Genomic DNA, 14,675 nt, shown 5'->3' with positions numbered 1-14,675 from the left:
GCCAGGTTTGGCAAATGCATGGACCAAAGGCTTAAGATCTCTGCTTGGACCCCTGACACCAAACAAATGCAAATTCTCCCTCCTACTGAACGAGACAGAGTCCAGAGCAGGAGACTGGGAATTAAAGGTGAGACCCAAGCGACTGTCTCAGAGTCTGTCATTCCCAGACTTCAGGTGCTTAGGACATGAGTAAGGGGAGATAGGAAGGGGTGAGGAAATACCACCCACTCGGGTGGCACCAGCTGTTGGCCTCACCCACCCTCCCCTTTCCTGTCCTAGGGAGCCAAAACGGAATACCTAGCAGTCTGTGCAGATGCAATTGCACTTAACCCCTAACACCTGCACTCATGCCCGGCTGCCCACCCACCAGCACCAGGCAGGACTGAAGCCTACAGCCCAGGTGGGAACAGTGTCAATCACATTTCTTCCAAGAACAGAACTGGTGCTGCTCCATGGAGGAAGCATTTGTGTGGGAAGTACTTAGCAGACACACGGAGTCTGATTCCAGAGCTCACAACCAGCCATAACACCGGCAAAACGAGAGCCCAGACACGAGCTGTCCCAATGTGGGCCAGCTGTTGAGGGTGCTGCCAGCAGGATGGCTTTGGGCCCTCTCAAAAGTGAGGCATCACACCAGTTAGGATGGCCAACATCCAAAATACAAGGAACAACAAATGCTGGGGAGGATGCGGAGAAAGAGGAACCCTCCTATGCTGTTGGTGGGAATGTAAATTAGTTCAACCATTGTGGAAAGCAGTATGGAGGTTCCTCAAAATGCTCAAAATAGACTTACCATTTGACCCAGGAATTGCACTCCTAGGAATTTACCCTAAGAATGCAGCACTCAAGTTTGAAAAAGACAGATACACCCCTATGTTTATCACAGCACTATTTACAATAGCCAAGAACTGGAAGCAACCTAAGTGTCCATCAGTAGATGAATGGATAAAGAAGATGTGGTACATATACACAGTGGAATATTATTCAGCCATAAAAAGAAAACAAATCTTACCACTTGCAACAACATGGATGGAGCCAGAGGGTATTATGCTCCATGAAATAAGCCAGGTGGAGAAAGACAAGTATCAAATGATTTCACTCATATGTGGAGTGTAACAACAAAGCAAAACTGAGGGAACAAAACAGCAGCAGACTCACAAACTCCAAGGGACTAGTGGTTACCAAAGCGGAGGAGTGGAGGTGAGTGGGGAGAGAGGGGGAAGGGGATTGAGGGGTATGGATAAAGTGAAGATTCCTGTGGCCAGGATTCTCACCTGGTCCTGGTTGGCTAGCTCACTACACACGTGTGGGTAATATGTTGTTATTGACTCTATATAAAAAGAGCTCCAGGGAGGTGGAGCCAAGATGGCAGCATGAGTAGAGCAGCGGAAATCTCCTCCCAAAACCACATATATTTATGAAAATATAACAAAGACAACTCTTCCTAGAATAGAGACCAGAGGACACAGGACAACATCCAGACCACATGCACACCTGCGAGAACCCAGTGCCTCGCGAAGGGGGTAAGAAACAAGCCCAAGCCTGGTGGGACCCGAGTGCCCCTCCCTCCAGCTCCCGGCGGGAGGAGTCGGAGCGGAAGGGAAAGGGAGCCCAGTACTGCTGAACACCCAGCCCCAGCCATCTGCACCAGAGCGCAGACACAGTGCATGCATGGGGTCCTGGATACTAGGGAAACAGGGCAGCAAGACCGGTGAGTGGGTCCCTGAGGCCGGCGCCCAGGGACAAAGAAAAGCAAGCGGCTTTTTTTTTTTTAATTATTTATTTAATTTTTTTCTCTTTTTTTGGCGAGTGCTTTTTGGAAGTCTTAAAGGGACAGGGACCCCAAAACCGGATGGAAGCATCCCGGGACACTTAGTCCAGAGGCAGGGAATCCGGGGATCTCTGGGCACTCTAAGCCCCTGGGCAGCAGGGTGCACGGAGGCCCCTCATGGAGATAAATAGCCTCCCGGCCGCTCCCCCTCCAATGCGGCTCCACCATATTGGAGCAGCAACCAGAGGCAAGCCACGCCCACAAAAACAGTAGAGATAAACTCCATAGCAGCTGGGCAAGAATCAGAAGCCCTTTCTGTGCACAGCTGCCCAGAACAAGCCACTAGAGGTCACTGTTCTCCCAGGAGAGGAAGGCCACAAACCAACAAGAAGGGAAGTCCTTCCAGCCATCACTCGTCCTAGCTCTGCAAACTATTTCTATCACCATGAAAGGCAAAATTACAGGCAAACCAAGATCACAGAGAAAACACCAAAGAAGGAGACACACCTAACCAGTCTTCCTGAAAAAGAATTCAAAATAAAAATCATAAACATGCTGACGGAGATGCAGAGAAATATGCAAGAGCTAAGGGATGAAGTCCAGAGGGAGATCACAGATGCCAGGAAGGAGATTACAGAAGTGAAACAAACTCTGGAAGGATTTATAAGCAAAATGGATAAGATGCAAGAGGCCATTGATGGAATAGAAACCAGAGAACAGGAACACACAGAAGCTGACATAGAGAGAGACAAAAGGATCTCCAGGAATGAAACAATATTAAAAGAACTGTGAGAACAATCCAAAAGGAACAATATCCATATTATAGGGGTACCAGAAGAAGAAGAGAGAGAAAAAGGGATAGAAAGTATCTTTGAAGAAATAATTGCTGAAAACTTCCCCAAACTGGGGGAGGAAATAATCGAACAGACCACGGAAATACACAGAACTCCCAACAGAAAGGACCCAAGGAGGACAACATCAAGACACATAATAATTAAAATGGCAAAGATCAAGGACAAGGACAGAGTTTTAAAGGCAGCTAGAGAGAAAAAGGTCACCTATAAAGGAAAACCCATCAGGCTATCATGAGACTTCTCGACAGAAACCTTACAGGCCAGAAGAGAATGGCATGATATATTTAATGCCATGAAACAGAAGGGCCTTGAACCAAGGATACTGTATCCAGCACGATTATCATTTAAATATGATAGAGGGATTAAACAATTACCAGACAAGCAAAAGTTGAGGGAATTTGCCTTCTACAAACCACCTCTACAGGGTATTTTAGAGGGACTGTTCTAGACGGGAGCACTCCTAAAACCAAACAGATGTCACCAGAGAAAATAAAATCACAGCAAAGAAACCAAACCAACCAAATACTAACTAAAGGCAAAAAAATAAAATCAACTACCCACTAAAAGCAGTTAAAGGAAACATGAAAGAGCACAGAATAAAACAACCAACATACAAAGAATGGAGGACGAGGAGTAAGAAGGGAGAAAAGAATAGAATCTCCAGACAGTGTATATAACAGCTCAATAAGCGAGCTAAGTTAGGCAGTAAGATACTAGAGAGGCTAACCTTGAACTTTTGGTAACCACGAATCTAAAGCCTGCAATGACAATAAGTACGTATCTTTCAATAGTCACCCTAAAGGTAAATGGACTGAACGCACCAATCAAAAGACACAGAGTAATAGAATGGATAAAAAAGCAAGTCCCATCTATATGCTGCTTACAAGAAACTCACCTCAAACCCAAAGACATGCACAGACTAAAATTCAAGGGATGGAAAAACATATTTCAGGCAAACAACAGAGAGAAGAAAGCAGGGGTTGCAGTACTAATATCAGACAAACTAGACATCAAAACAAAGAAAGTAACAAGAGATAAAGAAGGACATTACATAATGATAAACGGCTCAGTCCAACAAGAGGATATAACCATTCTAAATATATATGCACCCAACACAGGAGCACCAGCATATGTGAAACAAATACTAACAGAACTAAAGGAGGAAACAGAATGCAATGCATTCATTTTAGGAGACTTCAACACACCACTCACCCCAAAGGACAGATCCACCGGGCAGAAAATAAGGAAGGACACGGAGGCACTGAACAACACAGTAGAACAGATGGACCTAATAGACATCTATAGAACTCTACACCCAAAAGCAACAGGTTACACATTCTTCTCAAGTGCACATGGAACATTCTCCAGAAAAGACCACATACTAGGCCACAAAAAGAGCCTCAGAAAATTCCAAAATATTGAAATTCTACCAACCAACTTTTCAGACCACAAAGGTATAAAACTAGAAATAAACTGTACAAAGAAAACAAAAAGGCTCACAAGCACATGGAGGCTTAACAACATGCTCCTAAATAATCAATGGATCAATGAAAAAATTAAAATAGAGATCAAGGAATATATGGAAACAAATGACAACAACAAAACAAAGCCCCAACTTCTGTGGGACGCAGCGAAAGCAGTCTTAAGAGGAAAGTATATAGCGATCCAGGCACACTTGAAGAAGGAAGAACAATCCCAAATGAATAGTCTAACATCACAATTATCAAAACTGGAAAAAGAACAACAAATGAGGCCTAAAGTCAGCAGAAGGAGGGACATAATAAAGATCAGAGAAGAAATAAACAAAATTGAGAAGAATAAAAAAATAGCAAAAATAAATGAAACCAGGAGCTGGTTCTTTGAGAAGATAAACAAAATAGATACGCCTCTAGCCAAACTTATTAAGAGAAAAAGAGAATCAACACAAATCAACAGAATCAGAAATGAGAACGGAAAAATCATGACTCCACAGAAATACAAAGAATTATTAAAGACTACTATGAAAACCTATATGCCAACAAGCTGTAAAACCTAGAAGAAATGGACAACTTCCTAGAAAACTACAACCTTCCAAGACTGACCAAGGAAGAAACACAAAATCTAAACAAACCAATTCCCAGCAATGAAATTGAAGCGGTAATCAAAAACCTACCCAAGAACAAAACCCCCGGGCCGGACGGATTTACCTAGAAATTTTATCAGACACACAAAGAAGACATAATACCCATTCTCCTTAAAGTTTTCCAAAAAATAGAAGAGGAGGGAATACTCCCAAACTCATTCTATGAAGCCAACATCACCCTAATACCAAAACCAGGCAAAGAAACCACCAAAAAAGAAAACTACAGACCAATATCCCTCATGAACGTAGATGCAAAAATACTCAACAAAATATTAGCAAACCGAATTCAAAAATACATCAAAAGGATCATACACCATGACCAAGTGGGATTCATCCCAGGGATGCAAGGATGGTACAACATTCGAAAATCCATCAACATCATCCACCACATCAACAAAAAGAAGGACAAAAACCACATGACCATCTCCATAGATGCTGAAAAAGCATTTGACAAAATTCAACATCCATTCCTGATAAAAACTCTCAGCAAAATGGAAATAGAGGGCAAGTACCTCAACATAATAAAGGCCACATATTATAAACCCACAGCCAACATTATAATGAACAGCGAGAAGCTGAAAGCTTTTCCTCTGAGATCAGGAAAAAGACAGGGATGCCCACTCTCCCCGCTGTTATTTAACATAGTACTGGAGGTCCTAGCCACGACAATCAGACAAAACAAAGAAATACAAGGAATCCAGATTGGTAAAGAAGAAGTTAAACTGTCACTATTTGCAGATGACATGATATTGTACATAAAAAACCCTAAAGACTCCACTCCAAAACTACTAGAACTGATATCGGAATACAGCAAAGTTACAGGATACAAAATTAACACACAGAAATCTGTGGCTTTCCTATACACTAACAATGAATCAATAGAGAAATCAGGAAAACAACTCCATTCACAATTGCATCAAAAAGAATACCTGGGAATAAACGTAACCAAAGAAGTGAAAGACCTATACCCTGAAAACTACAAGTCACTCTTAAGAGAAATTAAAGGGGACACTAACAGATGGAAACTCATCCCATGCTCATGGCTAGGAAGAATTAATATCCTCAAAATGGCCATCCTGCCCAAAGCAATATACAGATTTGATGCAATCCCTATCAAATTACCAGCAACATTCTTCAATGAACTGGAACAAATAGTTCAAAAATTCATATGGAAACACCAAAGACCCTGAATAGCCAAAGCAATCCTGAGAAAGAAGAATAAAGTAGGTGGGATCTCACTCCCCAACTTCAAGCTCTACTACAAAGCCACAGTAATCAAGACAATTTGGTACTGGCACAAGAACAGAGCTACAGACCAGTGGAACAGATTAGAGACTCCAGACATTAACCCAAACATATATGGTCAATTCCTATTTGATAAAGCAGCCATGGACATACAATGGCGAAATGACAGTCTCTTCAACAGGTGGTGCTGGCAAAACTGGACAGCTACGTGTAGGAGAATGAAACTGGACCATTGTCTAACCCCATACACAAGAGTAAATTCAAAATGGATCAAAGACCTGAATGTAAGTCATGAAACCATAAAACTCTTAGAAAAAAACATAGGCAAAAACCTCTTAGACATAAACATGAGTGACTTCTTCTTGAACGTATCTCCCCGGGCAAGGAAAACAATAGCAAAAATGAACAAGTGGGACTATATTAAGCTGAAATGCTTCTGTACAGCAAAAGAAACCATCAATAGAACAAAAACGTACCCTACAGTATGGGAGAATATATTTGTAAATGACAGGTCCGATAAAGGCTTGACGTCCAAACTATATAAAGAGCTCACCCACCTCAACAAACAAAAAACAAATAATCCAATTAAAAAATGGGCAGAGGAACTGAATAGACAGTTCTCTAAAAAAGAAATACAGATGGCCAACAGACACATAAAAAGATGCTCCACATCGCTAATTATCAGAGAAATGCAAATTAAAACCACAATGAGGTATCACCTCACACCAGTAAGGATGGCTACCATCCAAAAGACAAACACCAACAAATGTTGGCGAGAATGTGGAGAAAGGGGAACCCTCCTACACTGCTGGTGGGAATGTAAATTAGTTCAACCATTGTGGAAAGCAGTATGGAGGTTCCTCAAAATGCTCATAATAGACTCACCATTTGACCCAGGAATTGCACTCCTAGGAATTTACCCTAAGAATGCAGCACTCAAGTTTGAAAAAGACAGATACACCCCTATGTTTATCACAGCACTATTTACAATAGCCAAGAACTGGAAGCAACCTAAGTGTCCATCAGTAGATGAATGGATAAAGAAGATGTGGTACATATACACAATGGAATATTATTCAGCCATAAGAAGAAAACAAATCCTACCATTTGCAACAACATGGCTGGAGCTAGAGGGTATTATGCTCAGTGAAATAAGCCAAGCGGAGAAAGAGAAATACCAAATGATTTCACTTATCTGTGGAGTATAAGAACAAAGGAAAAACTGAAGGAACAAAACAGCAGCAGAATCACAGAACCCAAGAATGGACTAACAGGTACCAATGGGAAAGGGACTGGGGAGGATGGGTGGGTAGGGAGGGATAAGGGGTGGGGGAGAAGAAAGGGGGTATTATGATTAGCATGCATAATGAGGGGGTGGGAGAAAGGGGAGGGCTGTACAACACAGAGAAGACAAGTAGTGGTTATACAACATTTTGCTATGCTGATGGACAGTGACTGTAAAGGGGTTTGTAGGGGGGACCTGGTATAGGGGAGAGCCTAGTAAACATAATATTCTTCATGTAATTGTAGATTAATGATAACAAAAAAAAAAAAGAAAGAAAAGGGGGATTACTCCCTGATAGGATAAAACTAACTGTAAATCAACGATTAATGCATGCTTTAAATATCTTTAATTTTGATCATTTAAAGTTTTCAGATGATCAGCTATGGAAGTACATTTTTCTGATAATATTCCTTTCTCTTAAAAAAAAAAAAAAAGCAGTTCCTGTGTGGTGATCTCCAATAAGTTCTTCACAATGGTATAAAGGGCATATCAAAGTGTGGGCAAAGGGTTTGTTTGTGTTTATACAGAGGATCAAAGCCTAATTTGGCTACCCAGAAAACGAATTAAGATACGATACGAAGAACTTCCAACATCAACATTCTCTGGAAGAGTCATTCCAGAAGATGATCATCAAAAAACTTCAACAAAGATCCTGGTGCTGTTGCAGTTGTAGCTGCATTCATCCTACCGGTTCCTGGACTTGCCATTGGAATCAAGGAGGAGATATCTAAGCTGGCCTGTGCATACAGTAAAACAACAAATTTGACTGGATCTATACTGTCGGAACTCAACCAAGAATTAGGAGAAGTGCAAGTTGCAGCGCTCCAAAATCTTGCGACTACAGACTATCTACTGTTTAAAGAACATATGGGATGTGAACAGTTCTCAGGAAAATGTTGTTTTAATTTGTCTGATTTTTCTCAAACTATTCAAATTCAGTTAGACAATATCCATCATATCATTGATAAGTTTTCACAAATGCCTAGGGTGCCTAACTGGTTTTCTTGGTTTCACTGGATATGGCTGGTAATATTAGGTCTGCTTTGGTTATGTAGCTATATTCCTATTATGTTAATGTGTGTACGCAATTTAATTAGTAGTTTAAAACCTATACACGCTTATGTTACTCTACAAGAAGATATGTCAAAGAAATTATCAATCTTCCCATGTTCTCTTCCATCTGCTACTTCTATAGCTTTTCTTCTTCCTTCCTAATTACAATGCTTTAGTAGAATTTGTGCCTCATATCGAAATTACCGAGTATCACAATTCTTCCAAGTGGTAAAGATACCTCAAGACAAATGCTGGGCATAGAAGCCACAGGGCATAAATCTGCAAAGAAGTAAAAAACTAACCTTTTCAAACAATATTGCTTCTCTCTCACTTACCAACTTTACATTTCCCTGTATGGCCCCAGAAGATGACTGGTTAGCCAGAGACGGGTAAGATTCCTCAAGGGAGGAACAACCTAAGACAGGCACAGTTGCAGGGGGGCAATCAGGTGAGAAATTGGGGATCAACAGAGGTGAGGCTTAGAACCTCACCCCCCGTTTTGAGAGAAATCTTCTGCATCTGTGGATGTTTTGTTGCCCTTGTCGAGCTTGGATTAATACTTAGTCTATAGGCACACACCTGATCATCTAGATTTGCCTTCTTATAGCACTAAACTATGTTTTCTACCTTTATCTTGCATCTACCTACCACTTCAGCATTTTATTAAAAATAATAATAATAATAATAATAATAAGGGAGAAATGTGGGATTCACATATAATTCAAGTATAAAAATCAAATGAATATTCATATTTGACCTGATTGTTTATAGTTCATAATGCGTGATCAAAACCGAAAGTTTCTGTGATGACTGCCCTTGCACTGTTCACCATGTAAGAACTTATTCACTATGTAAGAATTTGTTCACCATGTAAGAACTTGTTCGTTATGCTTCAGAAGATTGGAGACTGTTGAGAATTAGGCTTGGGGTTGATTAATGATTGTGCATCGAGTCCCCTATACAGAATTTTATTGTTGTTAACAACCATTTGATCAATAAATATGAGCGATGCCCTCTCAAACAAACAAGAAAAAAAAGAATAAAATACGTAGAAATAAACCTTAAAAAAAAAAAAAGAGCTCCACCCAGTGGTCTGGGCAATATTGTGGCATGGCTGCAGAAGAGCAGAGACAAAACTTGAGTGGTGGCAGTGCTGAGAACAGAGACTAAGACAGCTGCAGAGGCATAGGAACCCTGAGAGGCAGAGACCAGCTTGCTGCATGCAGACTTGCTCTGAGTGGATGGGATTCTAGTGACTGACCTGCCACCGTGGGAATAAAGTTGAGTATAACCCTGTCACCCCAAGAACATTCCATTACCATTCTTTGGTCACATTGAATCCATAGTGAACTTACCCAGGGCTGAAACCCATTGGTAAGACAAGGGGTATTATGATTGGCACACATGGTGTATGTGTGGATCATGGTGAAGACAGACAGTGTGAATCTGGCATCTTACTACACTGGACAGTGACTGCAATAGAGTGTTGGGGGGACTTGATAATATGGGTGAATGTAGTAACCACAATGAGGGTTGTTCATATGAAACTTTCATAAGATTGTATATCAATGATACCTTAATTTAAAAAAAAAGTGAGGCATCTCTCAGCTGTCGTCCCCAACATGTGGGAGTTGTAATGGATAATGCCCACCTCTCACTCCCATCCTGGTGGCCAAGCTTATTTTTAGAAACCTACTTCAGCCCATCTCTGACTTGGGCCCTTGGTGAGGGTTATAGATGACACAGGTCATGTGTGTGTGGGTGTGCACAGGTGTAGTGTTAACTCCCAGGTCATTTATTAAGAGCCACTGAGCACTGACTACGCCCATGTGGTCCTCACCAACCCACCTTTCAGGGCAGGCTACCTGGGCTGACAGAGGAGACGGCACACCCACATTCACGTGGCCAGTAGGGGCAGGGGGGGGGCTATGAGCGTTTCCATCCCCTTGGAGTCCCCAGGAGCAGGAAGAAGCCGGGGCAGGGGGTTTGCCTCGGAAGGGCAGCCCACCAAGAAGCCCAGGTACACCATGTGTCCCAATGTGAGAAGACAGGTATCTCTCAGGCCCAAAGCCTTCCTTAGCTTTGCAAGGATTTCAGGCCTTATGGGCCAGGGTAAAGCCAAAAAAAAAGGATTTACGTTTCACCACAGGCCCAGGAAAATACCCAACTGCCTGTTCGGTCAGAGCCGCCAGTGGACCTGACTCCCAAGCTGGAGATTCCCAAGAGTTCTGACCCACCACAGAGGCAGTGGATTTCTCACAAGAAAAGGGTGACAGTTTCTGACGGTTTCCCAAGAGCTCCTACAGAACCAGGCTCCAGTGACCAAGGAGATCCGAGCCCCGGGCCACCTGTCCCTCCTTCAGCATACTGCCCTAGCAGCAACACCTCCCTAAAGTAGAACTCACTCCAGGCCCCCTCCCAACAACTCTGGGCCTTCTGCTCAAAGGCCAGAAGGTGGGCATGGCCCGGTGGGCTGGAATTTTTCCTGCAGAGCTGTGTGGGGGTGATATGAAGACCGTCCTCGGTAAATCAGTCCCCTTTACGGAGGGGCTGGCTGGGCTGAGGGTAGGCAGATATTGCCAGGACGGGCCAAGAGGAAGAAGCAGGAAGCTAAGCCTGTGAGGGAAGTGCATTGGCCACCAGTGCCCAGCCTCACACTGTGGGCGAAATGCCCGGGCATGCACACACGCCTCTCTGAGGCTTGGAGTGACCCCAGCACTGTTAGAGATGCCCAGAATGCAATGGAAATTCTAGGCCCAGGATCCAAAGGACCTTGACTGGGAACTGGGAACATAGCCTTCCTTCTTCTTATGGGCAGAGAAACTAAACAGGAACCTATGAGAAGGAGCGTTCTGACCTGGAGTGGGCTGCAGTAGCAGGCCCCAAATAGAAAACAAGATGAAAAGGAGAAGAGGCCACACAGGCCACTCACAACACCTATGTGGGCCGGGGATGGACCAGGGTACTGTACTAGGCGCACATGTGTCCAGGCGTGATGCCTCAGCTCACACCAAGAGAGAGGCCTACTGCTTTACAGGTCTCTGAAGAAGAGCTGAGAGCAAGGGCTGAGACCCCGGGGTGATGGGGAGGTGGGAAAAGTGTTTCCCAGAGCGCTATCTACCTGCTGAACTGAGCCCCTTGACTCACACACCTGGCCAGGGAGACAGAGGGCTCCAGGCCTTGCTGGAGTCCAACACTGTGATTTGGGGAGAGGCTGTCTGCTCCCCTGCAGCTCAATCCTCACCCACCCTTGGGACTGGGTTGGGTCTCTGATGTACTCCACACCTGTGCTCTCCACGGCACCAACTCCCCACTGCCTGAGCCACCCTTCTCGAAGCGGGACCCTGAGCTCTCTGCCTGAGTTCCTTGAATGCAGGAAGGAGAACGATGCTTCCAGCTTCCCACTGGTTTGATCTGAAATTCTCCCAAACCAGGAAGAAAGATGCCAGATATGGGGGTCTCGGGTTCTTGCCTCTTTGGAGGCCCCTAAGGCTTTAGGCTTCACCCACGGCCCTATATATAGGCAACAGAATGCCCTCACCATCAGGCTGTGGAGGGAAGGCTTACCCAGAGATATCCCAGTTCTCCTCTGGAGAGGTCCCACATCACCCCATGAGACTGACTCACAGCTTTCAGAAAGTAGCAGCCTCAAATGTGATGCTCTGGGGGTGCAAGGGGTCAGGTGGAGGGAAGAGGGACCCTGCCAGACTGGCTTCTGTGAGGGCTTGGGAGGGGCTGAGCAGAGGAGGCTGGCATCACAAGTGCCCTGGGCTCCAAGAGACGCTCAGGGGAGTGTGTGATCGTCCACCCTGTGATCACGTGGCTCCTGCCACCAAATGAAAATGTGAAGCTCGTCCAGAGCCAGCAGTATTTGGGAGGAGGGGACAGCTGGAAAGCAGGGACACAACAAAATTCCCCAGGCCAGGCTGAACGTGTCTTCCGCACATGCAGCTGCCTTGTTTGAAGGCAGGAGCTCTGTTCTAGCACTGTTCCTAAGGCATCACTATGGAAACCCAGTGTGACCATAAACCCCATTATTCTGCCTCAGATTATTTCTCTCAAACCAGGCAGCTTTGGGGGATATGCATGTGTGTCTGCTGTTCCCCAGCAGGAAGCTCCATTTTCAGTCTCTAAGAATGACCCTGATTTGCATTTACTGACTGCTTGCCAGGTACACTATCTTCCAGGGGATGGAGGCCTGGGACTCCCTGGGGAGGGTGGGTGGAGGGCCAACAACGACTGCCAGCTGAGAGCAGGCCCAGGGCTGCACTCCCTCAGGGCGAGGGCCTGCGCATCACCTCAGCACAGGCACATCAAGGGGAGCCCAAGGCAGGTGTGGAAGAGAAGGGACCCAGGCTAGCATGAACCTCCTGGTCCTGCCCAAGCCAACTTGTTCCACTCAGCGAGGCAGAGTGGCCAGCAAGGAGGCTGAGTCCCAGTAGGTAGTCAGGTTCTGCCACAGTCTGGGCCTTGCAAGATGCCCAAGGGATCCCAATCTCTATCCTGCTCACAGGGTTGCTGTGAGGCTCGATCAGGCAAAGCAGGAACACTTGGCAACAGTAAGGTTTGGAGCAAAGAGGAAAGTACCATTTACTGAGCACCCACAGTGGCTCGACATGTCCTTTGATGCTCACAATAATCCTATAACTGGATTTCAACAGGCTCATTTGTGAATCAGTTCACTGAGGCACAGAAAAGCTAATTCATTTCACCAGGGCCTCATGAGTGTGAGGAGCCCGGCAGGGAGACGCAGAACCCTTTATGGTCCCCTCAGCCTCTGCATCCTGGCCAGGGGAGGGAAGGAGGAAGACAGAGGCCTTTAGAAAATGGGCCTGGTGGGACCACCCCAGCCACCTCCCACTCTGATCAAATGCGAGTCGGGAAAGGGGCACGAAAATCAGAGCCAGTGCCAGATTTTCCCATTCCCATTTGCAGAGCAGGATCCCAGTCCCCTGAGAGCCCCTCACTCAGTCGGGACACCCCTGCCGGCCCCCTTCTCAGCCTACTGCCTGCGGAGTCATCTCTCAGCAGTGCGTGTAGCCCAGCCTGCTGGGCTCCCAGCTGCCCCACCATCACTAGGACAGCCAGGGGAAGTAATGCTGCAGGCTGCGCTGTTGCTGCTCAGCATTTGCTTGCTGGCTGGAAATCTCCTAAGCAGCATACAAGCAGGCCACCCTGGCCCCACAGTGGGTAGAGCCCTGGGGCAGCCCACAGCCCGTAGGAAGGAAGGAGAGGGCATAGAAGCTGATGACAACCTCAGCCCTGACAAATCGTTCCCTCCCTCCCAATTCTAGGCCTGGTCCTAAAGGCCTTTAACCTCCCAGGGCACTCTCACCTCATCCCAGCTCCACTGAGGGGATGCTGCCTGGCAAACCCATTGCCTACCTGTGCCGTGGGTGGCTCCACTTTCCGCTTCTTCTTTTGGTTCTGCTTGTTGGTCCTGGGATAGACCATGAGCATCTCCAGCCATCTGGGGGGAGATGAGCAGAAAGCACAGGGTCAGACTCCTGCCCTCAGGGACTAGGACCCTGCCTTATTGGGTGGTCCAGGCACGAGGCCTGACACTTCCTACCTGGAGGTGCCTGCCTAGCAGCCAGGCCTCCAGGCACCAGATCAGGGCAGAGCACCACCCAGATTACAGCCCATCACTGTCAGGGAAGTGCCAGCAGTGCAGCCCAGGACAAGCACAGGCCGTGCTGGGACCAGGTCTGCTGAGCCTGCCGTGACCACAGCACAGTGTGGCTGGCCCAAGGGTGAGGCATGCTCAGCCCGAGGAATGGCAGGCTTGATCAAGGCCTCAGAATACAGGGGCACATCCCTGTTTCCATTACCGACCCCGTCTTTGGGGCTTAGACTTGTCTTTAGAACTGCTCTCCCAGAGCAGATTTGGCTAGCACAGACAGGAAACCAGGGTCATGTTTCAAACCAACGTCCTGCACTTTAGGGAGCTGAGCAGCTAACCTCCTAGACCCATTCACTCACCTCTGGATTCCCCCGAGCAGTGAGGGTGCTGGGCACTTCAGCTTTGGGGATGGCCTGGCAGAGCTGCCCAGGGACCCTGCCTAAGGCCTGCAGACTGGAAGGTCCACTCTGGACCAGTAGCAGGGAAGGCAGAAGGGGGTGGAGATGGGAGGCCTGGATACAGATCCAGCTCTGCTACTTTCTAACCATAACCTTGGGTGGCTCCCACTCCTCTGGGATTCGGTCTCCTCACCCCTGAAACCAGGGCCTGGGTCAGGCCATGACAACCACAACTTGCCTCATTGGAGCTCTCAACACCAGCATGAAGGGGACAGGAGGAATGGTGGGCAGGAAGGGCCTGGTGATGAAGGGTGGCCCCAGGGT

The 14,675-nt window shown here is 46.1% G+C and overlaps 1 protein-coding gene across 12 annotated transcripts in view; it reads right to left on the bottom strand.

Annotated features, from left to right (window-relative positions):
• MPRIP (myosin phosphatase Rho interacting protein) overlaps nucleotides 1–14,675 on the bottom strand; it is a 171,480-nt gene that overhangs the window by 67,304 nt on the left and 89,501 nt on the right. For all 12 annotated transcript variants that reach the window (XM_036894043.2, XM_036894042.2, XM_036894046.2 and 9 more), the window contains one exon: nucleotides 13,716–13,800. In XM_036894043.2, the coding sequence (XP_036749938.2) occupies nucleotides 13,716–13,800 (85 nt within the window). The remainder of the gene's footprint in view (nucleotides 1–13,715; nucleotides 13,801–14,675) is intronic.

The sequence above is a fragment of the Manis pentadactyla genome, chromosome 4 (genome assembly GCF_030020395.1).
Source record: "Manis pentadactyla isolate mManPen7 chromosome 4, mManPen7.hap1, whole genome shotgun sequence".
NCBI classification, from domain to species: domain Eukaryota; kingdom Metazoa; phylum Chordata; class Mammalia; order Pholidota; family Manidae; genus Manis; species Manis pentadactyla.
Note: the sequence above shows the minus strand (reverse complement) of the source record. Positions and strands in the feature narration are given on the sequence as shown.